This window comes from Taurulus bubalis (assembly GCF_910589615.1).
Source record: "Taurulus bubalis genome assembly, chromosome: 10".
Taxonomy (NCBI): Eukaryota; Metazoa; Chordata; class Actinopteri; order Perciformes; family Cottidae; genus Taurulus; species Taurulus bubalis.
The window spans coordinates 2034453-2062026 of record NC_136598.1 but is presented as its reverse complement, the minus strand read 5'-3'; the positions used below and the strand labels follow the sequence as shown (position 1 = coordinate 2062026).

The following is a 27574-nucleotide window of genomic DNA, read 5'->3' as shown; positions in this document are numbered from 1 at the left end:
GTTTATCTTCCACCGAGCGCCAAAACACGCTGAAAACTAAACATGTCACAACTTCTCTAGTTTAAGCCTGAACCATTCCAGAATCCAGCTTCCACTGAGCGCCGCCCTGTACCCCACTTGCCAATCACAGCGCATGTTAATGGTCACGCTGGGCCACTCACCAATCACACGTCCACGCCACCTCGCAGGCCCTGCACGTCAAAGAATCCGCCGAGCTTGTCAAACTAAAGATCTGATTGGCTGATGTCCATGACAATCAACCACAACGTCCACTCTCTGTGCACTTTAATCTGCAAAGGCCTGCTTAAACTGCTTTGCTGGCCTAGAGACACTAGAGAGAAAAAATCTGATTGGATGAAAGCTTCTCCTTCAAACCAGCTGCAGTCTGATGGCTGAAGACTGCAGGCTGAGCAACAGAGATGTACAATGAGAAAATAACCTGATAGGGAAAAATAATAATAATACATGTAGTGTATTTGTGAAAAACTATTAAATTATAAAATAGATTTAACTTTGTGATTCTGTTTAAGCCAGCAGAGAAGGCTGAGAAGGCCCTGACGGCCAGTGTTGGGGGTAACGAGTTACAAAGTAACGGATTACAGTAACGTAATTACTTTTATAGGTAACAAAATAAAGTAACGCATTACACTCAAAATATTGGTAACTACACTACTTTACTAGACCTCAGTAACGCACGTTCCTACGTTACTCAAGACATTTTTACCAGTCCGAAAAGTTCTCTTTTAGTGGCACGCGAGTCACACGACACTTCCTGCATGAACAATCTATCACAGAACTCGATCTGAGTGATTTGAGTGACGTAGCTGCTGGTGCGTAAGAGGGAAGTGGGGAAATGGATGAGACGGAGACGGAGTGCCCGGATCCAACTGGGAGGTTCTCTCCAGGTTCCCTAGGATTAAGGATATTGCAAAGCAATACAACACTCCAATACCATCAAGTGCACCTGTCTGTAATGAAGTGGAGCTTCTAATGAGGAGCAAGACACGTCTGTATGAACGAAATCACTTTACTGGTGCACTGCAGTATTACAACTGTTAAAGCGATTGAGAACGCGCTCTTGCACCCGACATGTATAACATCAACATTAGTTAGCGTCAACAAGCACGTATCATTGTACTTTCTGCCTTCAAAGTAAAAGCACTTCCTGTTTACATGCTCTTCACAATAAGAGTAAATCATGTAATAAAACAAGTTACAACATTGTCGAAAGGCTTTTCAGCCTGGGCAGTATTGTTCTGACCCCAAGGAGGAACAGGCTGTCGGATAAAAGATTCAAGAGACTTTTACTCATGCGATACAATCGCTATTTTGAAGAATAGAGAAAAATGATAAACTTCATAGGATATAGTGCACTTTCTGTTTATTTAGGCAAAGATGAAGTGGATTTTCTGTTTATTTAATTGCATTTTCTGTTTCTATTTTTGGGGTTAAGTGCATTTCTGTTTCTATTTTATGGGGAAAAGTGCCATTTATTTTTCTTCAACCACTACAATGATTCCTATAACAAGCTGGTTTTGTTCTTAGGAGTAGGCCCCCATTTGGTTTAGTGGGGTCTCATGTTTCCAAAAGCCTGTTTTCAATGTGTTACTGCTGTTTGACCGACCTGAATGTCCCCACCATACACAGCCTCTTGTATCCTGTTTGTGGATTTTAAAGTGAGGCATATTTCTTTGGTCAGACAGTGTGAACAGGGTTAATGTTCGTTCAAGTTAATGGCTGAGTTTTATATGCCATTTTGTTTTACATGTTTACAATACACTATGTGGAAAGGCTAAGAGATGCACTTTATTGAAAATAAAGTGATGAAAGGGCCATGATGTTTGTCCATGTATCTTTGCGGTTAATTTGGACATTTGCTTAAAAAAAAAAAAGGAAAGTAAAGTAACTAGTAGTGAAGTTAATTTTCAAATGCAGTAACTAGTAAAGTAATCTAGTTACAATTTTCAGAAGTAACTAGTAACTTGTAACTAGTTACTTTTTCTGAGTAACTAACACCAACACTGCTGACGGACCCACCACTGAGTGTTTGGTATTGCTGAGATGTCCACCCTCGTTTCATCTTCATCATCCTGGTGGATGGCAGCAGATATTTTTAAGAAGAATGTCTCGGTACATTTTTCCATTCATCCTTCCTTCAATTATATGAAGTTTGACAGAGCCGTATGCTGAACAATAGCCCCACCCCATGATGCTCCCACCACCAAGCTTCCCTGTAGGTCTGGTGTTTTGGGGGTGATGTGCAGTGCCCTTTGACCTCCTAACAAAGTGTATTATGGTATCCAGAGAGTTCCATTATGGTCTCATCTGACCAGAATATATTTTCCCAGTATTCCACAGGCTTGTCTAAATGTTGTGCAGAAAACTTTAAACCAGCTTCAACATGTTTCTTTTCTTCAGCAGTGGAGTCTTGGTGGTGATCATGCATACAAGCCAAGGCGGTTGATGCATTACTTATTGTTTTCTTTGAAACAATTGGACCTTCTAATTCCAGGTATTTCTGAAGCTCTCCACAAGTAGTTATTGGCTCTTGGACAACTCTTCTGATCATTATTTTCACTCTGTCAGAAATTTCGCGAGGAATATCTGGTCGTGCTCGGTTTATGGCGAAATGATGTTCTTTCCACCTCTGGATTATGGCCCCAAAAATGCTCACTGGAACATTCAGAAGTTTAGAGATCCTTCTGTAACCAATGCCATCAGTATGTTTGCAACAATAAGGTTGAAGTCAACAAAAAATCTATGGAAAGAGCTAAAGGTCAGAGTTCATTGAAGAGTCCCACGGTAGTGTCAACTTTTGAATTCTGTTTGTGTGGAAGAATGGGCCAAAATCCCACCTGAGCAATGCATGAGACTACTTTCTCTTACAGGAGACTTATTTAACTAATAAAGGCTTTTCAGTCAGCGTGTTCAATACTTTTTCCCTGTATCATTATATTGCATTACACTTAACTTAATTTCTGAACATATTTGTTTTGTTTGTATGTATGGATAACTTGGGTTGTTACCAACATATGGTGAAAATGTCATGTGAATAGCCCCGTTAGAAATATTTTTACTGAGAAAAATGGTGACGTGTTCAATACTTATTTTACCCGCTGTATATTGTGTCAGCTTGAGGTTTATCAGATCTCTACATTTGAAAACTAACTAAAATGTATAGTTACTTTTTTTATTGTATACATTTTGATTGTTCTGGAAAATCTTTCTCTCACAGAAGCTCTTTTCCTCTGTACCTCCGGAGAGTAATCTTGGTCGAAGTATATGAGCTTTTCCTGAAACTGGACTTGTTTCTGCGTCCATGCTTGTCGTAGCACCGCTTCTTTCACGGTATAGTCCTGAAATCGTTGGTTTTAGGCCCAAAGATCTGTGCGCCCTCTCAATGTGTACGTTAATTTCAGGCGGTAGCTGCAGCATGTTTTTAATAAGCTCTTTAACAAATCCAACCATGTGTCTTTTCTCACTTTCTTCAGGGACTTGATAGATTCTCAGATTGTTGCGGTGCATTCGGTTCTGCAGGTCATCACATAGGTCGGAGAGGGCCGCCTCGCGTCTCACCAGATGTCGGAGCACCCGATCATGTCATTGACTAGAGTCCTCAGCTACGTCGACTCTGGTCTCCGTCTCTTCCGCCCTCTGTTCGAGTTTCTCCATCCGTTGTTTTAGATCCGTTATCAATGTTTCCAGTCTAGACAGCATGGCTTTGGTGTCAGTAAACGACTCCTGATTTTCTTTCTCAATTCTTTTAGTTCTCGAAGTATCTCCGCCATGTTCATTGCTCCTTCTTCCCCACTAGCTTCTCCTGGTGCAACGTTAAACAGCGGCTCTTTTTTTCCTTTTTTCTCTTCTTGGAATTTTTGCTGCTTCCCTGCGTTTCTTGTATCTCTGGACATGCTCATGTCTTCCCTCAGGACTAAACTTATCCCATTTATCGTCCGAATATTATTATAATAGTTTTGCGGGAGCAAACACTCCTTGCGACTTTCTCAGAACATCAGAATCAGAATCAGAAACTGTTTATTGCCAGGAATGTTTGCACAAACGAGGAATTTAGTTAGGCGGAAGGTGCATACATTAGACATTAGACGAGACAAACAACAATCAACTACAGCAACAGTGCAATGATGTCTAAATCAGATAAAGATAAAGTGCTCAGACAACAGATAACATTAATATAAGTGTCTGTTAAAGTGACGTGTGTGTTTAAGTTAAAGTTAAAGTTAAGTGTATGTGGCATGAGTGTTTAAATATGAATTGTGCAGTGGAGTGACCGTTAAGAGGAGAGAAAGGAATAAAAATAAATGGTCCGAGAATAGTCCTGTGATGGTAGTCAGTCAGTGGGGAACCCGGGCTCTGTTGATGAGCTCGACTGCTGACGGGAAGAAACTGTTAGTGTGGCGTGAGGTCTTAGTCCTGATGGACCTCAACCTCCTGCCAGAGGGGAGGGACACGAACAGGTTATGTCCAGGGTGAGAGGGGTCAGCGGCGATCTTTCTTGCCCGCTTCAGTGTCCTGGAAGTGGACAGGACCTGGAGGGATGGCAAATTGCAGCCAATCACCCTCTCCGCAGAGCGGATGATGCGCTGCAGCCTGGCCTTGTCCTTGGCAGTGGCTGCAGCGTGCCAGACGGTGATGGAGGAGCAGAGGATGGACTCAACGATGGCAGTGTAGAACTGCATCATCATTTTCTTTGGCAGGTTGAATTTCCTCAGCTGCCTCAGGAAGAACATCCTCTGCTGGGCCTTCTTTGTGATAGAGCTGATGTTCAGCTCCCACTTGAGGTCCTGGAAAATGATGGAGCCCAGGAAGCGGAAGGACTCCACAGCGTTAACGGGGGAGTCACACAGGATGAGAGGGGCGGGTGGGGCTGCATTCTTTCTGAAGTCCACAACCATCTCCACTGTCTTCAGAGCGTTGAGCTCCAGGTTGTTCTGGCTTCACCAGGTCACCAGGTGGTCAGTCTCCCACCTGTAGGCAGACTCGTCCCCAGAGATGAGTCCAATGAGGGTGGTGTCATCCGCGAACTTCAGGAGCTTGACGGACTGGTGACTGGAGGTGCAGCTGTTGGTGTACAGGGAGAAGAGCAGCGGGGAAAGAACGCAGCCTTGTTGGCCTAGACCTGTTGACCCTGTAGGCGAACTGCAGAGGGTCCAGGAGTGGGTCAGTCAGGGTTTTGAGGTGGAACAGGACCAGGCGCTCAAAGGACTTCATGACCACAGAGGTCAGGGCGACAGGCCTGTAGTCATTGAGTCCTGTGATCCTGGGTTTCTTGGGGACGGGGATGATGGTGGAGGCCTTGAAGCAGGCTGGAACGTGACATGTCTCCAGGGAGGTGTTGAAGATCCCTGTGAACACCGGAGACAGCTGATCAGCACAGTGCTTCAGGGTGGAGGGGGAGACTGAGTCCGGACCCGCTGCTTTGCGGGGGGTTTGTTTTTTAAACAGTCTGTTAATCTCACTGTTAAGACTGTTAATCAGTCTTTTAATCAGTCTGTTGACGTCCCTCTCCAGAATAGTGAGGGTCGTCAATGGGGAGGGCGGTGATAGAGAGGCGTGAGCCCCTGATGGACTGGGGGAGGGTGGGCTGATGGGTTGTGGCTGGCTGATAGGCCTGTGGGGGATGGCGTCAGGACTGCTCCATTGTCTATGAAAGCGACAGTAGAACTTGTTCAGCTCGTCTGCCAGGCGGAGGTCGTTCATGGCGTGGGGGGTTTTCGGCTTGTAGCTGGTAATCTGCCTGAGCCCTTTTCCAGACAGAAGCAGAGTCACTTGCTGATAGCTGTTGTTGCAGTTTCTCAGAGTACAGTCGTTTAGCATCTCTCACCGCCTTGCTAAACCTGTATTTTGACTCTGTATACAAGTCCTTGTCCCCACTCCTGAATGCCTGGTCCTTTTGCAGCCGTAGCTTCTTGAGTTCCGCTGTGAACCAGGGTTTGTCATTGTTATAACTCACCCTGGAGCTGGATGGAACACAGCTGTCCTCACAGAAGCTGATGTATGAAGTTACAGCCTCTGTGTACTCATCCAGACTGTTAGTGGCAGTCCTGAATACATCCCAGTCGGTACAATCCAGGCACGCCCGAAGATCCTCCAGAGCCTCACTGGTCCACTTCTTGAATTGCCTCACCACAGGTTTGCAGAGCTTTAGTTTCTGCCTGTATGAGGGAATCAGGTTGAACCATGGCGTGGTCAGTTTCCCAGCGCAGCGCGTGGAACGGCGTGATAAGCCCCACTGATTGTGGTGTAGCAGTGGTCCAGAATGCTCTTCTCTCTAGTAGGGCATTTGATAAACTGTCTGTATTTAGGGAGTTCGTGGCTGAGTTTACCTTTGTTAAAGTCCCCAAGGACAATAACTAAGGAGTCCGGGTAGGTCCGCTCCACACACCGTATCTGCTCGGCGAGTGTCCGCTGTGCGTCCTGCGCATTGGCCTGCAGCGGCATGTAAACACCGACCAGGATGAATGAAGCGAACTCACGTGGGAATTAGAAGGGTTTGAGGTGGATGATGGGGGATTCCAGGTCCGGCAAACAGTACTGTAGAATCACTGTTACGTCGTTACACCAGCTGTTGTTGAAGTAGAAACAGATTCCTCCGCCCTTCGTCTTGCTGGAGAGCTCCGTCTCGCGGTCCGCTCTGAACAGCTGGAAGCCAGCCAGCTGGAGCGCGGAGTCCGGTATCGATCCACTGAGCCAGGTCTCTGTGAAGCATAGAACGGAGGAGGAAGAAAAGTCTCTATCTCTCCCTACAAGAAGCTGGAGTTCGTCCAGTTTGTTGCACAGTGAGCGGACGTTGGAGAGAAATATTCCCGGCAGCGCTGTACGAGATCCCCGTTTACGGAGACGAACGAGCGCGCCGGCACGTTTTCCTCTCCTGCGGCGTCTCACTGCGTGAGCCAAGGTGAGCGCACCTTTCACAATAATGTCCAGTGTGGCTGTCACAGTTAAGAAAGTTGGAAATAAATCCGCTGGAGTTAATCCCCTGATGTTAATAAGTGCATCTCTAGTGAAAGAAATCCGGGAATCGCAGCCGAAAACAGTATGTAAAACAACGAAAAGCAGAGAGCACCGACCAACCGAGGCAGCCATCTTCGGCGCCATTCTAATAGACCGCGTCACCAGAAGTCTCCCTCTTGTTTTTGTAGAAAAATAGAATAATTAGTTATTTGTGTGTTAATATGCCTGACTTGAGCCTTTAAATGAGTTATTATATTAGCTCGATTTGTTCCATGACTTGTTGTCTATGCAGGTTTACATACACATGATCAATAAATATCTTTGTGATGATCACATTGTACCATGTCATTTATTTGACACGTTTTTTGCTCGTTGAACTGTAGGTAGATTTGATTTAGTTATTGAATATAAATCAAACCAAGAGTGTGATCAATTAGTTAATAAACCAATACAGTGTTAATATTTGACTGGGCCCCGGGGCACTTTGTACTTGAAAAGTTAGGCCCCGAAGTCAAAAAAGTTAAGAACCCCTGCTCTAAATCGTCTGCTAAAGATCGCAAATGATTTGAAATGGTTTGTAATAACAATGCCATGTTGCCAAGTGCTAACGACGACTTCTGCTAACGGTTAGCTGAGCTTGCCAAATTCAACAACATGTGCAAGGCAGAAGTAGTAGAGCATAACATACCAGGTGCGATCACACTCCTGTGACCAATCATGCTTTAGACAGAGCTTCGGACCGCCCCAGCTCATTTGCATATAAGGACACAGAAATACAGACATAAATAAATGAAGAAATATGTGTGGACACATAAATACAGACATAAATAAATGAAGAAATACAGAAATGTAGAAATATATTTATTTAATGATATCCTTTTTAGGTATAACTTATATACTCCTGTATTCATTTATTTATTCCTGTATTTATTTATACATTAACTTTTTTATTGATTTACAGTAAGTCATTTTCTGTCCTCCATAGTAACAGACAGCGTTTTCAAAGACACGTTAAATACGGCACAACACAAGCTGTTGGAAGGCATGCTGTCGGTTATTATATGATATGTAAGTAACCCAATTTGTGTTCTGGCTTTAGAAACCGTTTGTCAATCAATGTTGTTGTTTTTGTTGCATCATGTGTTTTACCTGCGTTAGATGAGATGCTTTTATTTTGAAGGCGGCTCGCGACTATAAAAAGGAAGTCTCATTGTATGTCAAAATATATGGAAAATATAGTCATTTTTTAATACAAATTAGAAACAGTAACGGTATAATCATTCCGCGAAAGAGGCACAAGGTTAGTTAAAGTTGTAATAACTGTATGTTTTAAGGAAATTGCCATGAGTGTTGGTTCACAGCTCTTACGTTGATTTTGGGAATTTATCAATACATTTGAAATCATCAGTCAAGTGCAGGACTATCTTTCAGAGCGGTATGCAACATTATATATATATCTCCATCCTCAAGAGGCCATTAACAATGATACATAGCCAGCAGGAAAGAGAAGATGAAGGCACAGAAACACCTAGATCATACATAAAGTAGGGGCCCACAGATGATGCAGGATGAGCTGGATAGAAAAGAACTGTGCAAGAAAAAAATTGGCAGCAGACTGTAGTGTAATCTGTGCTGCTTTGGAAATGCAGCTCTCTTCTGTATTCCCCCACTCCCTGTGAGTCAATGAGCCATAGACGTGCTGTAGAACCCCCACACCCAGCCTCCACCCCTGCAATCCATTTAATTTGTGCTTTATTGCAGCAGCCTCTTTATTGCAGCAGCGGTGGCTTGTGGCTACAGTATGTGGACATCTTGTTATAGCAAGATCACCCTGCTGTTACTCTTTCAATTAGCCTAACATGGTGTGGAGCATCTGACCTCCCGCCCAGAGGTGAATCACCCAGTAGGACCTAGCGCTCTCGTCCTCTGACGGCCAGCTGCTCTACTGGCCAATGAAGGGACACAAGGTTTGTAATGACAGGAACCATTAAGGAAGTCATGAGGTGAACCATCAGCAGCTGATACTAAACTGCAGTCCATCATTGGGGGTGTTCTGCAATTGCGCGCTGTCCAGTCCTCCAATTTTGTGTCAACATTCAATGTGTTTTAATATTGGCCCTGCTAGCACGAGAATGTCAGTAACACTTTGGACCAAAGCAAGATATCAACAACAACCAGTGAGGTTGCGTCTATGATGAACGTATGTTATTTGTGTCCCAATGTGGTCCGTTTACAGCAGTGGTCTCATAAGTACACCATGTACTTACTAAATATGAAAAATAATAATTCCTGGAGGTTGTTTTGACAACCAATACTTAAAGTGTTGTAGGTAACTATGCTTTTTGTGCTCTTCATCCCTTTCCAGACATATAAAGTAAACTACACCATGGTCACATTACTTCAGTGGTGGGCCGTGCATTTTCTACCTAGGCCTGCTGTCTGATTTCGTATACGTAAATACGTGTATGATGGGATGCTGTTCGGCGCGTCAGACCCGTTTTCAGTGAGTCACCGGTCTTTTATTTTGAAGGGAATTGTGCCCCAGACCACATGGATGTTCTTATTAGATCACAATTATTTGTTGGACCAGAGTTATGTCCTTCTCAACTCAACTAGAGTAATGTGAATTTCTTAACCCTAAATTAAATGGATTTATGTCATAGTAACAGAAAAAATTGCTTACATATATCTTTATATTGATATAAATCCATGTACAATATTTTTACACTTGAATAAACAATAATCAAATAAGAAGACAGTTATTTAACAATATGTTCGATAGTAGTTACATTTATACAGTGTTATAACCGGCCCTTTGAGGTGATCCATGATGCTGATGTGGCCCGGGGTGAAAATGAGTTTGACACCCCTGTCGTAGAGGCACTTCATGTGGCAGCGCTCAGGTGCCGTGGAACCTACGAGAAAAAAACCTATTTGTGGCATCTGGTGAGATGGCATGACCTATAATGTTTGCCAAAATATGAATGTGGTGTTGTAGTTTACAATTTGTTTTGTTTACAACAGTTTTCTGCACCCAGTACATGCTGCATAAAGTGTGTATCTGTATGTAAGTGCCAACTGATGTAGGAATATATTAGCTTTATATAAATGAGTAGCCATACCATTACAACTCAGCATTTTTCTTTTTACAACTACTAACAGTCATACCTTCCAGGACCTTAATGTATTGTCCCATGTTATCACCACCATATATATATATATATATATATATATATATATATATATATATATATATATATACACCTTGCAGGACCTTAATGTATTGTCCCATATTATATACACACGCCTTCCAGGACCTTAATGTATTGTCACATATTATATATACACATACACACACACCTTCCAGGACCTTACCAGCCTCATGTGGGTGTGGACGACGCCATCATCTACCTGCTGCAACGAGCTCAGTCGTACCTGGATGGAACAGGTGTCTCTGTGAGAGTCACTTTCTTTGACTTCTCCAGTGCATTTAACACCATCCAACCACTGCTACTGGGTGAGAAGCTGCGGGTGGTTGGGGGTAGACTCGTCCACCATCTCCTGGATCACTGACTACCTCACAAGCAGACCACAGTTTGTCAGAATGGGCCGTGTGCTGTCTGGGACGGTGGTCAGTGATGTTGGAGTGACGCTGCAGTGGTCGGGTGTATTAGGGATGGACGGGAGGAAGAGCACAGGGCAGTGGTGAGTGACTTTGAAGTGGGCCGATGGAGCAGGGCCGATGGAGCAGGTGGTGGAGAGGAGGACGCTGAAGAAACTTTTGTCCATATTGGACAACCTGGACCACCCTCTCTACCACCTGCTGCAGGGCCAGAGGAGCACTTTCTCTAAGAGATTCCTCATGCTCCGCTGCACCAAGGACCGCTACAGGAAAACATTCCTGCCGACAGCAATACGGCTTTACAAGTCACCGCTTGCTAGTTCCTCTGTGAATTAAACACTGTAAACACTGTACATGTTCATAGTTACCTACACTTAACACTTAACATATCATATTATATACATTTATTGCATTTTTGCACTCTCCTATTGTTTGTTGTTGTTATTTTATTTACACCTTAATATGCACATACACTCTTGCACTTCTACTTTTAAACGTTTAAGTTAATTTAATTCCTAAATTAATACTCTGTTATTCTTTCTTTCATACAGCTATTTTATTGTTGTTATTTTTTATCTTTATTCTATTAGTATTATTATTGCATACATCTTACATCCCTGTTGTTTTTATATCTTATCTTATTTTCTGTGTAAATGGCTGCTACGCGACACTAAATTTCCCCTTGGGGATTAATAAAGTATATATTCATTCATTCATTAATGTATTGTCACATATTATATATACACACACACCTTCCAGGACCTTAATGTATTGTCACATATTATATATACCTTTCAGGACCTTAATGTGGTCACATATTATCTATACACACCTTCCACACACCTTAAGCAAGTTGTGGCACCTCTCTCCCAAACAGAGGCTGCTGCCTCAAACAGTAGAATCTGTTAAAAAAAACTAGTGGCACATGAGTGGCAACTGCTCCGGCAGCTTGCGGCATCTGAGAGGTGCGACTGGAAGTGCTGCCTCTAAACTAGTTGCAACTGCATCGAAGTGCCTCTACAAGGTGCCGGTGCCACGACTTGAGCTTGCCCTCGCTCGTCTAAATGCCAATTGTCGTTCTTGAATTTTGAAATATGAGTTTGACAAAACACGCCTAACCCACAGTGGTAAAGGATCAGCTCTGCTTTCTTTTTATCATACTACATGGACTGAGTTTGCTCAGTTTTCATGGAGAGAGAGAGAGAGGGAGAGAGAGAGAGAGAGAGAGAGAGAGAGAGAGAAAAGAGTTGAAAGCCAGTAAGTGGATGTTGGGTTTGATTAAACAGCTCTTTTCAATTTTATGAATGAACTCTTAAGTTTAATTTAAAGCCAACACAATTACAGTAAGAAGTTGTTTTGTCAAGCTGGATGTGTGACATTTGAAAGATGTGAGCATTTTCCACAGCAAGGAGGAAATATTGAAAGATGTTAGGATCCAATGCTTTTGGCACTTTCCGATGCAAGGGAATTGAAGCAGCCTTTAATCAAACTCCTATTCTTGTTGTACTGTATGCATACATACATACATATCAGTGGTGGGCCGTCAGGGCCTTCTAAGCCTTCACTGCTGGCCTAAACAGAATCACAAAGTTATAGCTATTTTATAATTTACTTGTTTTTCACAAATACACTACATGTATTATAATTATCTTTCCCTATTAGCTTATTTTCTCATTGCACAACTCCTGTCTTCCTCTGTTGCTCTGCCTTCAGCCTGCAGCACTGCAGCTGGTTTTAAGGAGAAGCTTATATCCAATCACATGTTTTCTCTCCGGTGTCTCGATGTCAGCAAAGCAGTTTAAGCCTTTGCAGATTAAAGTACACAAAGAGTGGATGTTGTGGTTGATTGTCATGGACTTCAACAAATCAGATCTTTAGTTTGACAAGCTAGGCGGATTCTTTGACGTGCAGCGCCTGCGAAATGACGTGGATGTATATGATTGGTCAGTGGCCCAGCGTGACCATTAACATGCGCTGTGATTGGTCAGTGGGGCGCAAAGCTACTAGAAACTTCTAGCTGCTACCTGGAACCAAAAAGCTACCTTGCTGGTGTATTTAATGATGACGCTTTTCACACAAAGGGTTACGGGCATGTGGTGAGTGAAATGCTGGTTGTGTTACTTTTTTTTTTTTACATCTGCAGTCGTATTTAAATCATAAACAAGCCACAGCACTGTTGTTGCTGTGTGTGTGTGTGTGTGTGTGTGTGTGTGTGTGTGTGTGTGTGTGTGTGTGTGTGCGCAGTGTTGTTGGATTGTTTTGTTATTACTAAATGTGACTGGTTGTTTGGTGGTTATTTGGACAACATGCATTGTTGTTGACCCGACAGGTTTGGGCTGGTCAAGTCGGTCAGCCAGGATGCACAACATCACAAGGCGAGCGCTGTTTATATGGGGGCAAATTAATGCCAAAAGTAGAGAGCGCAAATGAGCTCCACGAGAGCGCGCAAATCAAACAGCCGCGCGTGTAATTTACTTTGACGAGCGCTTTTACATCACTACGACAGCAAAATCCCCGCTCGCCCGAGCAAAACTCGCTCTCGTGAAGCTTTAACCTGCTCGCTCGCGTGTCTGTTACCTGCTCGCGCTCGAGTAGATTTTCTTTTTGACAGTAAGTGGGCGGATCCAGTCACCATTCATCTCTACATCTAATTGGTTACAGTCTTCGGATTGGCTAGAATGCATTTTGCACCAGGAACAATGGCGGATGAGAAAACACAACTGAAAGTTGACGTTCTCTGAATACTACTGTTATTGAGTCACAAAATGTAATTTTAGGATGTTTTCAGGCGAGAAGTTAGTTGTTTAAGCATCAAATCTGTGGTCGGTTTGTCAAGAATCAGCCTACTTAAAAAGATACGGCGACGGTTTGAGTTCCTGCTCGCGGGACCTAGAGCCCCGCAGCACCGGGCCGTCAGCGCTCTGCTGCCCGCCGACAGCAGCCTGATCCCGGCAGGACTTTTTGAAATGATCCGCTGGCTCCGATGTCTCCGTAGCGGTTAAACATGAGATATAATTCAATTTTGAGGATCTAACGAGCAATCTTTATTATTTATTCACAGTAACGTTACATCAGTTTGACTAAGGGAAAGTTTAAGATTTATAACTTAAGATTTTAATTAATTTAACTTTTACTTTGAACTACAGCGGTGTTTTATTACTTTTGACCAAATTGATTGCAATTATATGTGTATCTATATAAATATGTAAGTGTGTATATATATATATATATATATATATATATATATATATATATATATATATATATTGTGTTTATTTATGTTACACTCGTCCCATATAGCTATATGCTAGGTGTAGTAGTACTATGGGTGGGGTCCTGGGTACAGTTTTAAAAGTGATGGCAATATGATATAATATAATGGTTCCTACAACCATTACTCTTTTATTAAAAAAACTGAATTAACTGGCGGTGCCTCCAATAGAATAAAAGGTCTGTGCTTCTTATTTAGTCCTTTTATCTTGTGTTGTAATTGTATTTGACCCTTTCTTAAACAGTTCTTTAACTTTGACACACCCAAGATACATTAACTGCCTTGAAACACAGTTTGGTATTTATTAGGCGTATGCAACAAACTAAATGGCATGCAGATCGCTTATTAAAGACAATATCAATAGAAATACTACGCAATATCAACAAACCCCAAAATATTTATGAATCCCTCTTTGGAACTTCAAGTCTTTTGCACATTTTCATTGGTTACTTCTACTTAGGCTCTAATACAACTGAATAGCATCTTTAACATGTGAACATCATTGCTCTCTGCAACTGGGTGCTGAACTTCCTCTCAGGCAGACCCCAATCAGTCAGAGTTGGAACCGCACATATGAGCACAGGGACCCCCCAGGGCTGTGTACCGGGTCCCCTGCTGAACACCCTCTTCACATACGACTGTGTGGCCTCCCAGGAAAACACCAGCATCATCAAGTTTGCGGATGATACAATGGTCATTGGAATGATCAGCTGAGATGGCGTACAGAAGAGAGGTGGAGGAACTTGTGGCCTGGTGTCGGGATAATAATCTCTCCTTGAACGCAGACAAGACAAAGGAGATGATTATCCACCCAAGGAGGAAGAGGGTGCAGGAAGCACCACTTCACATGGGTGGGACAGAGGTGGAAAGGGTGAAAACCTGTAAATTCCAGCAGCGACTGTATTTCATAAGAAGGCTGAGGAAATTTGGAATGCCACCCAAGATTCTCAGCAACTTCTACAGATGTACGGTCGAGAGCGTCCTTACAGCTCCATCACAGTGTGGTATGGAAGCTGCACTGCAGGACAGGAAGGCACTCTAGCGTGTGATAAAAACTGCACAGTACATCTCAGGAGCAGCCTTTTTTTTTGCCTTAAGTTTATTGTAATTCTGTGTGTTAGGAGGACCCAGCAAAATAAGCTTTTCATTGGACAGAATAACTGCCTGTTATCTGTGCATATGAGAATAAAAATATCTTGAATCACAGTAAACCCACACATACACACTCAAAATAACAGATACAGAAACACATACAATTGTATAAATATGTATTTTATATATATATATATATATATATATATATATATATATATATATATATATATATATATATATATATATATATATTTATATAGATACATATATAATGGCAAATACTTCGGTCAAAAGTAATAAGACACCGTTGTAGTTCAAAGTAAAAGTTAAATTAAAATCTCAAGTTATAAATCTTAAACTTTCCCTCAGTCAAACTGATGTAACGTTACTGTGAATAAATAATAAATATTGCTCGTTAGATCCTCAAAACTGAATTATATCTCATGTTTAACCGCTACGGAGACATCGGAGCCAGCGGATCATTTAAAAAAGTCCTGCCGGGATCAGGCTGCTCTCGGCGGGCAGCAGAGCGCTGACGGCCCGGTGCTGCGGGGCTCTAGGTGCCGCGAGCAGGAACTCAAACCGTCAGCGTATCTTTTTAAGTCGGCTGATTCTTGACAAACCGACCACAGATTTGATGCTTAAACAACTAACTTCTCGCCTGAAAACATCCTAAAATTACATTTTGTGACTCAATAACAGTAGTATTCATAGAACGTCAACTTTCAGTTGTGTTTTCTCATCCGCCATTGTTCCTGGTGCAAAATGCATTCTAGCCAATCCGAAGACTGTAACCAATTAGATGTAGAGATGGATGGTGACTGGATCCGCCCACTTACTGTCAAAAAGAAAATCTACTCGAGCGCGAGCAGATAACAGACACGCGAGCGAGCAGGTTAAAGCTTCACGAGAGCGAGGATTTTGCTCTCGTAGTGATGTAAAAGCGCTCGTCAAAGTAAATTACGCGCGCGGCTGTTTGATTTGCGCGCTCTCGTGGAGCTCATTTGCGCTCTCTACTTTTGGTATTAATTTGCCCCCATATTGTAATGGCACATTGCACCACGGAGTGGCCGCACTTTTTTTTCTTGTCAAAGTGGTTAAAATAGCTTTAACAGCTGATGGCGTCTATGACTCTTCTGACGGTGATCTTCCTGTCTGAACTTACGGTAGAGCTTCATGTGTTTACACGAAACAAATAATAACCAGTAGCTATGGCGTCATAATGAGGTGATTAGGTCTTTCAGCTGTAGAGACGGCATTGAATGCGCAAGTAGAAAATGCACGGCCCGCCACTGATACATATCAGTATTCTATTTCTTTCTTTTCACTCCCATTTGAACAGTCAAGCTGGGTTTAGTATACATTGCCAACAGACATTGCCCCAGTTACCAGTACTAGTCTCTTAAATCTGGTTTACTGCTTACTGACAGCCCTGCTGATGTTCTTTATTTGTAGCACAATTACATTTCCTCCTTCTAACAAAGACAAACGGTCTATTAACTGTCTTGCATTCTGCATGGACTGATGAAAAATACATGCGTCTTCCTCTGTGCCTGGACATCAATAAAGAAAGTGACAGAGGAGATACGTTTACGCCTCGCTCATCAGAGCTCATTGAGAATAATTGAGTGTGACAGGCTTGTACAGGAGATGACACTGTGGGTAGGAATTATCCTTCAGTGATGAGCTTCAATTTCACAGAATGTCATAACCTCTGTGGGACTGGGCCTAGTCTGTATGGAGAGATGCTTTACTGTGCAGTCAACTCTGGACTCCAAAAAGCTGTGTGGTATTATCAGACCATTCTGGACCGCTTACATTCAACATGCATTTGATGTCTTAAATTGAAATGTGTCATTCTTCTGAGAGATTCTGTTCTGGTGCCATGGCAGCTTGTCTGAGTCAGTTAGAATGGAGGACCTAATGAAAGTCAAACATCTGTTCATGTCATTCATTAAAAAATATGCCAGGGTGCTGGAAAGGAGGCTCCGACCGCTTGTCAAACCTCAGATTCAAGACGAGCAGTGCGGATTCCGTCCCGGCCGTGGAACAGCTCTTTACCCTCGCAAGCTTACTGGAGGGGTCCTGGGAGTTTGCCCAACCAGTCTACATGTGCTTTGTAGACTTGGAGAAGGCTTTCGACCGGGTCCCTCAGGGGTTTTTGTGGGGGGTGCTACGGGAGTATGGGGTGCCGGACTCGTTGGCACGGGCCATCCGGTCTATGTACGTCTGCCGTAGAAGCTGTGTTCGTATTCTTGGTAGTAAGTCAGACACATTCCCGGTGGGTGTTGGCCCTTCGCCAGGGCTGCCCTTTATCACCGGTCCTGTTTGTGACTTTCATGGACAGGATGTCTAGGCGCAGCCAGGGGGCGGAGAGGATCCGGTTCGGGAGTCTCGGGATCGCCTCTCTGCTGTTCGCGGATGATGTGGTCCCGTTTGCCTCTTCGGACCGTGACCTCCAGCATTCACTGAGGCGTTTTGCAGCCGAGTGTGAAGCGGCAAGGATGAGAGTTAGCACCTCCAAATCTGAGGCCATGGTGCTCTGCTAGAAACCGGTGGATTGCTCTTTGTTCATTAAACATTAATCACACTGACACAATCATCAGTCATGGACTTATCAAAAATAGAGTCTAACAATTGCATCTCTTATTGGTTGTCCAGTCGGGCCCTCATTCTGACAGAATGCCAGAGGTTGGTCAGTGTCTCCAATGGGCTCAGGTGCATTAGGGACGTCATCACAGAGAAGGACTTTGCGCCTGGTCGCGATGTTGTGTAGGACAATGCAAGCAAGTATTATGTTGCATGCTTTCTCTGGTTCCACTCTCAAGTAGTTAACCTCTTAACATTCCTATAAAATTTGACGAAAAACGCCTATCCAGGTATACCCAAAGTAAATTGCAAGCTGTACTTGAACTATTTGGAGTAAATGCATGGTCTTGGTGTCACAACCGTCACTAGACGGTAGTGCTTTTTGTTGTCTTGTCACTTCCTGTTTTACTTTGAAATCATCCTCCTGTGTCATGTCTGCTGTCTTTACTTCCTCATGTGTGATTACCTCTCCCTGCCCTGATGTGTTTCACCTGTGTCTCGTTAACTCCCCTCCCAGTGTGGATATATACTCTGTGCTTCACTTGTCTCGTTGCCAGTTCATTTTTCTTCACCTGTGAGTCAACTTACCAGCGTTTTTCCTGCCTGATATCCTGTTCTGATTCCGACGTCCCTTCGTTTCCGAGTAAGCCCGATCCCTGCCTGTACCTGTGCCGAGTTTGACTGCCTTCCTGTGAATGACCCTGGACTGTTTACGTTGGCGATTCTACTCTCCCCTGAGTGAGACAGCTGCTCTCACCACAGCGGGTCAGAGCCTTGCCGACCGGCCTCAGCCCCTCCCCAGTTACATCGGGAGAACCTTCGGCGGTCCTTCTCCAGAGACTCTATCCTGTTGCAATATTACCTTTATCAATGAAGGAATTCTTGTGAACTTTACTCTCTGCCTCGGGTCGTGCATTTGGGTTCTTTCATTAGTGCTCCGGCGTGACACTTGGTCTCTTTTGAAAGGTAACAATCTGAAGCTTTTTTCCCCTCAATAGTCAGAATCACTTTAAGTGCTGCTGACACTGAGTTATATGAGTTTGAACACACTAAAGTATAAGGTTTTTATTTCCGTCTGAACATTTCTTTGTAAATAGATGCCTGTAGATGACTATATATGTGATTTATGGACTGGAAAACACAATGGGACCATAGCCTGAAGCCTTTTCTAGTCTAAGTAAAAAGTTGATAACAATATCACAGAAAATGAATATTTTACACATGTTTTTCAAATGAAATGTCTAGGCGTTTTTCCATTTTGAGATTGAAAATATTCATGATATATATTATATATACCTATTAAAAAGGCTTATCGTCTTGCAAACGTATATAGGTACTATTCATATATACTACCAGTATTGCTGACACAGAGAAAATGAAGTATAAATGCATTTTGATGCTAATTTACACTTCAGACTGAAGCTCTATCAACAGCTGTCTCTTCTCATCAAATTGAAGGCTGTTGGGATTATTTACCCCCCCTCTTCCTGCCTATCTTTGTTTAGGGAATTTCATTGGCTGTCCGAAACGCCTGTCATCTGAGCTTTATGGCGTGACAGGATTGAGCCACGTAAGAAAATAGAGGCTGAGCCTAAACTTCAACGTAGCTTCTGGTTGGGTAATGTAGCTTGTCAGTCAGGACATGAAGCTCCTATTGGTTCAAGTGGGGTCTCATTGGAACCGTTAGATTTCGGCGAACATTTTGATAGCCAGTTTGTAGCTGTGCTCCCATGCAAACATAACTTTCTGCTAAAAACGAAACTACTTTCGTTCATAACTTTCAGCTGCAATGAAATGATGCAACGCCAGTTGGTGGATATTTATGGGTGTAATCACATGTTTTGGACTAAATCTTTTATGGGATTTATTTTTATTGGACGTTTACGACGTAACAACACCGTTTTTGTTGGAATATTATGGATTTATGGATCAATATGAGGCGTCATCGGTGAGTTGTCTTGATTTTCAAATCGCTTGTTTGTTGTTGTCTGACAAAAGTATTGATTGTAGCTGCTGTGGTGATCTGATCTTGAAATGGAGTGGACAGCTGGAATCACAAGAATTGTAGGTTTCCAGAAACATATGGCACACGTACCGAACTATAAATAGATGTACAACGGAATGTACAGTGTATAGTTGAAATGGACGCCAGCGGGACAGCAGAACGTTAGGCATGCAAAGCGTCTCTTCAGAACTCCATTTAAGCGCTCAATGGTGCATCTTGTTTTGCAATGAGCAGTGTTGAAGCGTGCCTGCTCAGGCGTGTTGGCAGCCAGAAAAGGGGTCATCAGCCATGGTAGAAGCAGGTAGGCACTGTCTCCTAATATGATACCATTTGGTCGGTTGGTTTGGAGCTCTCTATAGCGAGCGCTCTCCCTCAGGATGCGCGCATCATGGACAGACCCAGGCCATTTCACAACACAGTTTGTGATGAGGAGCTCAGCGTTGCCCACAAGTTGAACGTTGATGCTGTGTCTCCCCTTTCGGTTTACAAACTCCCACTCATTCTCATGAGGTGCTTGTATGTGCACATGGGTGCAGTCGATTGCTCCAATAGTATTGGGCATATTCCTCAAACGAAAAAAATTCTGCTTGCCCTGGATGATCTGGTCATCCTTCAGAAATGAAACAAATTCATTAATCAGGCTGGCCAATGCAGTTGACACACTTTTCAGAACATCACAAACAGTTGATCTTTCCACACCCATGTAGTCACCCACAACTTGGTAGAAAGTCCCACACGCATAGAAGTGAAGAGCAATGAGGACCTGTTCCTCCACAGACAGACCATGACTCCTTTGGATTCTGCGTAAGAGGTTGGGCCTGAGAAGGTCCACAATATACTGAATATCAGCTCTTCTGAAGCAAAATTGAGCATACAGCTCCTCATTGGTATATTTCTGCAGTGGATCTATACGCTCAACATGGAAAACACCTGCCATGTCACTGCCTCTCTGTGAGTCCTCTGAGAAAGGCTGAATATACATATGGCTGTGTAAATTGGTCTTCCCAAACACACCTGTTAGCTTAATTGCTTTGGCTTGTGTTCAATTAATGGAATCATACCCAAGGACTATAAAATGATGCTTGCTACATCAAAGCGTTGGAACCATGGACTCAAAAAGCCCAAATTTCTCTGCTGCTGAAAACCACGCCCTACTGGAGGGTGTTAGGTGCCATTATAGATCATTGGTAGGATCTTTTAGTTCTGCCAAGGGTGGTGAAGTGAGCAGTAAAATGAAGAAGGAAATTTGGGCTGAAATCACACAACATGTGAATGCCATGGGGTTTGGTCAGAAGAGGACAACAGAGAAACTAAGATTTCGGTGGAAGAATCTTAAGGCCAGGGCAACAAAAGACCATGCTGAAGCCAAGAACAGCCAAACAGGCAACAACCCATATAAGAGGGGTGAATATACAGACATAGTCCTTGATATTATTGGAGGTGAAAAGTCGGAAGCTCTGCATGGGATCCAAGATGTTGCAGAGGATGGTGAGCCTGTGATGACAGCAGAAAGTGAGCCTTCTTCAGAAACATTTATTCTTAATCTCAGGCCTGTAATCGAGGGAGAAGGTCAATCACAGGTGGAGCCAGAAGGCCTAGTTCCCACAGGACCCCCAGCGAGAGGCTCAAAGCACCCAAAGAAAGATGACGCCTATAAGGTACTTCTGCAAAAAGAGACTGAAAGGGCAGAAGTACAGATCCATCTAGCAGAGGAACATCTTATTCTTGCCCGACTGCAGCAAACCAAGGCCAGACTTGAGATCCGCCTCCTAAAGGCCAAGCTTGGACAAGCTGGTCTCTCCACAGCAGACGATGATGATGAAGAAGAATAACTCATAAGAACTACTCATAAGAAGAACTAAGAAGTCATTTATTTTGTTAAGTATTGGAGATTTAAGCCTTTTTTATCCAGTTTAATTCAATAAATCTTTGTTTGAAACCTGTTCGAAACATCCATAATGTATTTTTGAGTAAAGTATTTATTTATTTGTTGTAGGTCTCAGATGAGCGGACTGCCTGTTGACAAGAAATGGACAATGGAGGGGTTTATATTGTTTGTTTGCTGTTCTGTTCAGTCCTATTTTCTGTTCAAATAAAGCATATTGGAGTGACCCCACACTATTCTACCTGTTGTTCTTTCCATAGCTACATTGTGATAGTCCCATTTAGACCACAGGTAATCCAGATTTGGTAATCCTGAAGAGTTTGAATCCGGATCAGAATAATTCAATCCCACGTTGCTTTGAAAAACCACCATTAAAAATAAAATGGATTACGTGATCCTGGATAGCAGAAAAAGGGATTTCCAAATCTGGATCAGTTTGATCCAGATTAAAACTTTTGAAAAACCGGCCCCAGGAGGGAGCTTGGAGTCAAGTCGCTGCTCCTTTGTGTCAAAAGGAGTCAGCTGAGGTGGTTCGGGCATCTAGTCGGGATGCCTCCTGGACGCCTCCCATTAGAGGTTTTCCAGGCACGTCCAACTGGTAGGAGACCCCGGGGAAGACCAAGGACACGTTGGAGGGATTATATCTCCCGGCTGGCTTTGGAACGCCTCGTGATCCCCCAAAATGGGCTGGAAAGTGTTGCGGGTGAGAGGGAAGCCTGGGTCGGTCTGCTGAACCTGCTGCCACCGCGACCCGACCCCGGATAAGCGGCTGATGATGGATGGATGGATGGATTTACGGAGTGATACAATGAGACATTATGACACTAATGTGTCAACAAAATAATTGATACTTTAACACGACTTAATCCAATGTTCAGATTTCAGTTTAAAAAATGATACAAATTACATCATATTCACCAGATTCATGTGCATTGTTTTATATGTATTTTCAGAAAATTGGTAATCCAAAAATGTCTTTTCTTTATGTAAGTAATCAACTAGCAACGTTTCATGGTGAAATCTGTTTGTTACATGTTTTTACCTTATCACTGAGGATGAAAAAAAAAAAGCTAGAATAAGTCAACTGATAATTCATTGTGTATGAACAATTTGGGTTAGGCTGAAAGTAAATATCCACAAGGAAGGTTGTGTGTCAAAGCACACCTGCACTCTTCAACCGTATCACAAAATAAATCAGGTGCCATTAAGGGCAGTCCATCTCCCTCCACATGTTGGAGTGACACACAGGTCAAGATGAGGCATGAATGTGCTCACAAAGAAAAGGTTGGAACACCAAGTGTAATGTGGAGCGATACAAACACTTGCCTTTTTATTTCCCTGCCACTGAACACTGTGTACATTTTCACCTCATGTTTGTTTCATGCTTGACAGACTCAACTGAATGCCAAACCTATTAATGTGTGCTGTTATTCATGCTACTTTCTGATATGGCAGTAATTAATGCAGGAAAAAAGTAATTTCAACTCCCCCCTCCCCATAATTACGTCCTGTTGCAATTACATCTTCATAACCCAAAGAATATTAGATACATGCCCATTTTAAATTAATTTGTCAGCATGTCAATGGTTTATAATTATCCAAGGAGCAGAATGAGCCGTCCCTTCCGCCGCTCAACATAGACGATCTCCCAGCATCACTCTTGTGATGCAAGAGCCAAATGGAAGACTATCAAGCGATTAGATGAAGCATGCAGCTCTTAAATTCGCTTTACATCATCTACATCAATAGTATTCTCATGAGTTTTTTTCTGGGCTTTTCAAAAAAAGAAAAGACATACAAGTAGAGTTTTATTCTAAACAGTTAGGACCGTCCTCTGAAACAGGTTTTACACATTCGAAGGGATCTGTAGTGTAGTTTGATAAATCAATGGGGTAACAGTTTGACTTTTGATGCATTCTCTTCAGCTTTATGGAGCTCTCAAGCATCTTTAAGGCCACAGCTTTACTCTTTTTAACCTCCCTTCGTGCAGCAGCAAGCAGCTTTTTTCAGCGACTACCTGCTCAGCAGCTAACTGGAGACGAGCTGGTGAATACTGTGGAGCATTGAGCAGCTCAAGACTCATATTTCTTTTCCCAGGAGTTTTCCCCCCCAGGAGTTGGTAATGGAAAAATACAGAGCTAAAATGAGAGTGAACATTGGACTGACATTCATCATGCATCTGTGCGCCCATGGGTGTCTTGGGCTTAATATGAGGTGTGGTCAGGAGCATTATTGGCACATTGCTATTTTGAGGCTGCAGATAGCGATTGAAATATTGACCAACCAAAACTTGGTCTAAAGTCAATGATGCAGTATTTTCCTTCTATTTTCAGAGTGTAAGATGTGCCTACACAGGTGAGTTCACAATGCTTGTACACTCTGCTTGTTACGCAAACAGGGTACTTTCTCCTCCTTTAAATAGGTTATTGGTAGGGGTGGGTATCGTTTTTTTTTTTTCCGATACCGGTGCTTAAACCGATACTTTTAAAATGATACCGGTGCCTAAACGGTGCCTGAACCGATACTTTTTTATTGCCAAGGCAATTTTTTTTCTTCAAATTTAACTATTATTAACTGTTTGAAGTATACTATAGATATAAATAAATAAGTACATACAAAACACACTTCAAACTACAGCTTCACACCTTTTAACTTCAAACTATAAAAATATATATCTAAAAAAAGAACAGACACAAGCAGGTGGCCTGATGGGACCGTGTGCAACAGAACTCAGAAACTGTTGGATTCTACAAACTGCCGCTTTACTGGACTACACGTCATCATTAATATCAACTGGAGAGATTTGTTCCAGAAAGCCGAGGACGGACGTTCAAAAGCTCGTGCTTGTGTCTGCAGCGATCTCTGTGTGCGCGCACTGTGTGTGTGTGTGTGTGAGCGCTGGAAGCCCCGCCCCCTCAAGCCCCGCTCTGCATGCAGGCAGACAGAGAGCAGAGCAGCGAGTGTGCTCTGATCCGCCCTATTTTAATAACTGTTTTTAGCGTGCGGGCACCTTGCTACCTTTTTAGTATCTATATACCGTGCAACTTTACAGAGTAGTGTAAAAAAAAAGTATTTAAATCGGCTCAGGCACCGGAAGGAAGCACCGAAATCTGCGTTGCTTTTCGGTCCGGTAGGTACCCAACCCTAGTTATTGGTGGCTCATTTGCAGTCAAATGGAGTTGTTGATGAGACAGAGGATTGGGAGACTTTCACTTTGCGTACTTAAATAGCAATGCACCAGATGTAGGCTAAAGGGAATAGGAGATGACACTCTGGTCTATTCATGTTTCGCCCAAAATAAACGTATGATTAAATAGAGACTAAATATAACCTTGTGCCTTTCCTTGCATCCAGATTATGATCTGTTTAACTTACAAAAGTGGAATGCTCTTATTTTGAAAGTCATATAGTCTCACTTTGAATTAACCGGCCCATGATTTGAACAGAACCTGAAATTATCACCCAACCAGTATCAGTCATACACATTTGTGGTTTGTGACTAATACAGTCAAAATCACCTAATTGCCTGTTCATTATTGAGACAATAACATTTTAATCCATCAGATACAATTTTCAAAACAATCCTACATGTTATTTGGTATGTTGTACATAATTCTTGGGGATATAAATTGCATGGATATATATATATATATATATATATATATATATATATATATATATATATATATATATATATATATATATCGCCTTAAACACCGATTTATCCAATGAGATTTAATATCTACTTGCATAGAGGCTGCATGGTAGCTTCCGTACTGGGGATGTGGTTAGAATTCCAGAAGGACGTGGTATGCATGTCAGAAGTGACATTGTAAACTGATGATGTGGGTGTGAGCATGTTCAACCATGAATACAATCACATATAGCAATGGTGCCATTCTACTCCACTGCTGCATGGCCTTCACATTCCTCTCTGCTGGAACAATAGGTTGCAACAGCAACTCAACTGTGATGAATCCTATCTCAGCAACACATACACTGCTTCACTACACAAGCCATTGCAATCTGCAGCATTGAATGTATTGATCAGCAACCTATTCTTTTAGTATTTCAGACAAAAAGCCAGGGAGGAGATATATATATATATATATATATATATATATATATATATATATATATATATATATATAAATAAAAACACTTATTGTATGTATATACACTGTTTCTATTATTAATATTTTTTCTATTTCTACTTCAGCTATTACTACTCAATATATGTATAATTTCTGTCCATCCTGGGAGAGTAAGGCCTCCTCCTCTCTCCTTTTCCAATATGAAGGTCCAAGTTGGATGTACAGATTGTAACCCTGTGATAAAAATGTGTGATTTGTGTTATAGGGTGTTTTGAATACATTTGAATAGAATCCAACGAGAGCCCAAATGCCCAGATACTGAAGAGAAACTGTGGGGACTCAGTTAACCCCATCTGCCCATCAGCTGAAACAATACATTTTCAGATTTAAATGAGTTTGATTTTACTATAGGAAAATGCTTTTGATGTCATAAATAAGTAATGTTAGCGAACAAAGTCATATTACATTTTCTTAAGTTAACTTCAAAATACTAGTTGCTAGACTAAACGAGTAATCAATACTAATCTCTCTTATAGTACAACACAGCTAAACGGTGCATGAATCTATTTAAACTAAATTTGATTGATAGACAACGCAAGTGGTAACTCTGATAACAGCACACAGTTACTACTGTAACGGGCAGTGGAAGGACCCAAACGCAATACGACGGAATGGAGGAGGAAGTCCTAACAGGCAGGGGCAAATTGCTGGATGGTCTGCCATAACACAGAATGATCTGGCAGTTTCTGTGAGTGAAGCTGGGGCTTGTATACCAAAGGGAGTAGGTGCAGCAGAGAGTGATAGAGATGATGAGGCGGTGTGACTAACAGGTGTACAGAATAAGATGATGAGGTGGGTGTGACTAACAGGAATGGAAGCTGATCTGTGACAACTACACTATATCTTTACATAGACAATAGGTGTTTGATGATATCTTAAATTTCTGAAAATAAATGTAATTACTTTGAGTGCCATCACTTCAATTCATGGGTTTATGATTCATAATTCTAAATGAATTATGATTACAACTTTTTTTCCCAGCCCATAAGGAAGGGCAGATCGCTGTGTTGAGCGCATGAAAGTAGTGGATGTGATCGGCCAACATTAACGCCTCTAATGTCTGATAATGTAGTCTTTCTGATCCCTTCCTGTATCCAACATTGCCATGCAAGCCTGGGTCAGAATAAGTGCATTTGGCACATCCCCAGGCACACCTTGCAGACTGATCTGCACCGCGCCGCACGGTTCACATAAATAGAGCCCTTAGTGAGATAAACATTATGTATGAATGAGCCCCTATGCTCCATTATCAAGGCGTCTATTGTATGAATGTCCTGATCAAGATCCCAACGTTTGTATGGCCCTAAACCTGATCCGAACCCTTTAATATTGGGTATCTGCCTATACCAAGTTCAGTCTCTCTTGTACATGTCCAGTACAACAATTGATAAGTAAAGTAACTACAAAGGTAATCAATTAGTCAATGTGGCTGTCCTATTTTCAGGCTAACGGTACAAAACATTGTGTTAACAGGTGATAACACATACTCTGGTACACGATGCCTACCACTTGCCAGGAATTCAAGACTCATCTCCTTAGATCAATCAAGTCTATGTCCAGGGGCCGGTTTTTCAAAAGTTTTAATCTGGATCAAACTGATCCAGATTTGGAAATCCCTTTTTCTGCTATCCAGGATCACGTAATCCATTTTATTTTATGCCGGTTTTTCAAAGCAATGTGGGATTGGTTTACTCTGATCCGGATTCAAACTATTAAGGATTACCAAATCTGGATAACCTGTGGTCTAAATGGGACTATCACAATAGCTACGTAAAGAACAACAGGTAGAATAGTGTGGGGTCACTCCAATATGCTTTATTTGAACAGAAAATAGGACTGAACGGAACAGCAAACAAACAATATAAACATCTCCTCCATTGTCCATTTCTTGGAAACAGGCAGTCCGCTCATCTGAGACCTACACCAAATAAATAAATACATACTCACAAATACATTATGGATGCTTTTCATTGTCCTACAC

The 27574-nt window shown here is 42.3% G+C and overlaps 2 protein-coding genes across 2 annotated transcripts in view; both read right to left on the bottom strand.

Moving 5' to 3' along the window:
• The window catches only part of sez6b (seizure related 6 homolog b), a gene marked incomplete at its 3' end in the record, with an annotated part of 158689 nt that overhangs the window by 50829 nt on the left and 80286 nt on the right, over positions 1–27574 (bottom strand).
• LOC306742711 (putative nuclease HARBI1) lies at positions 6502–20491 on the bottom strand (the record flags this gene model as incomplete). The annotated part of the gene is made up of 3 exons (XM_079225118.1): positions 6502–6950; positions 17640–17796; positions 19721–20491. The coding sequence occupies 3 exons, from the start codon at positions 20489–20491 to the stop codon at positions 6502–6504; spliced, it is 1377 nt and encodes a 458-aa protein (XP_079081244.1).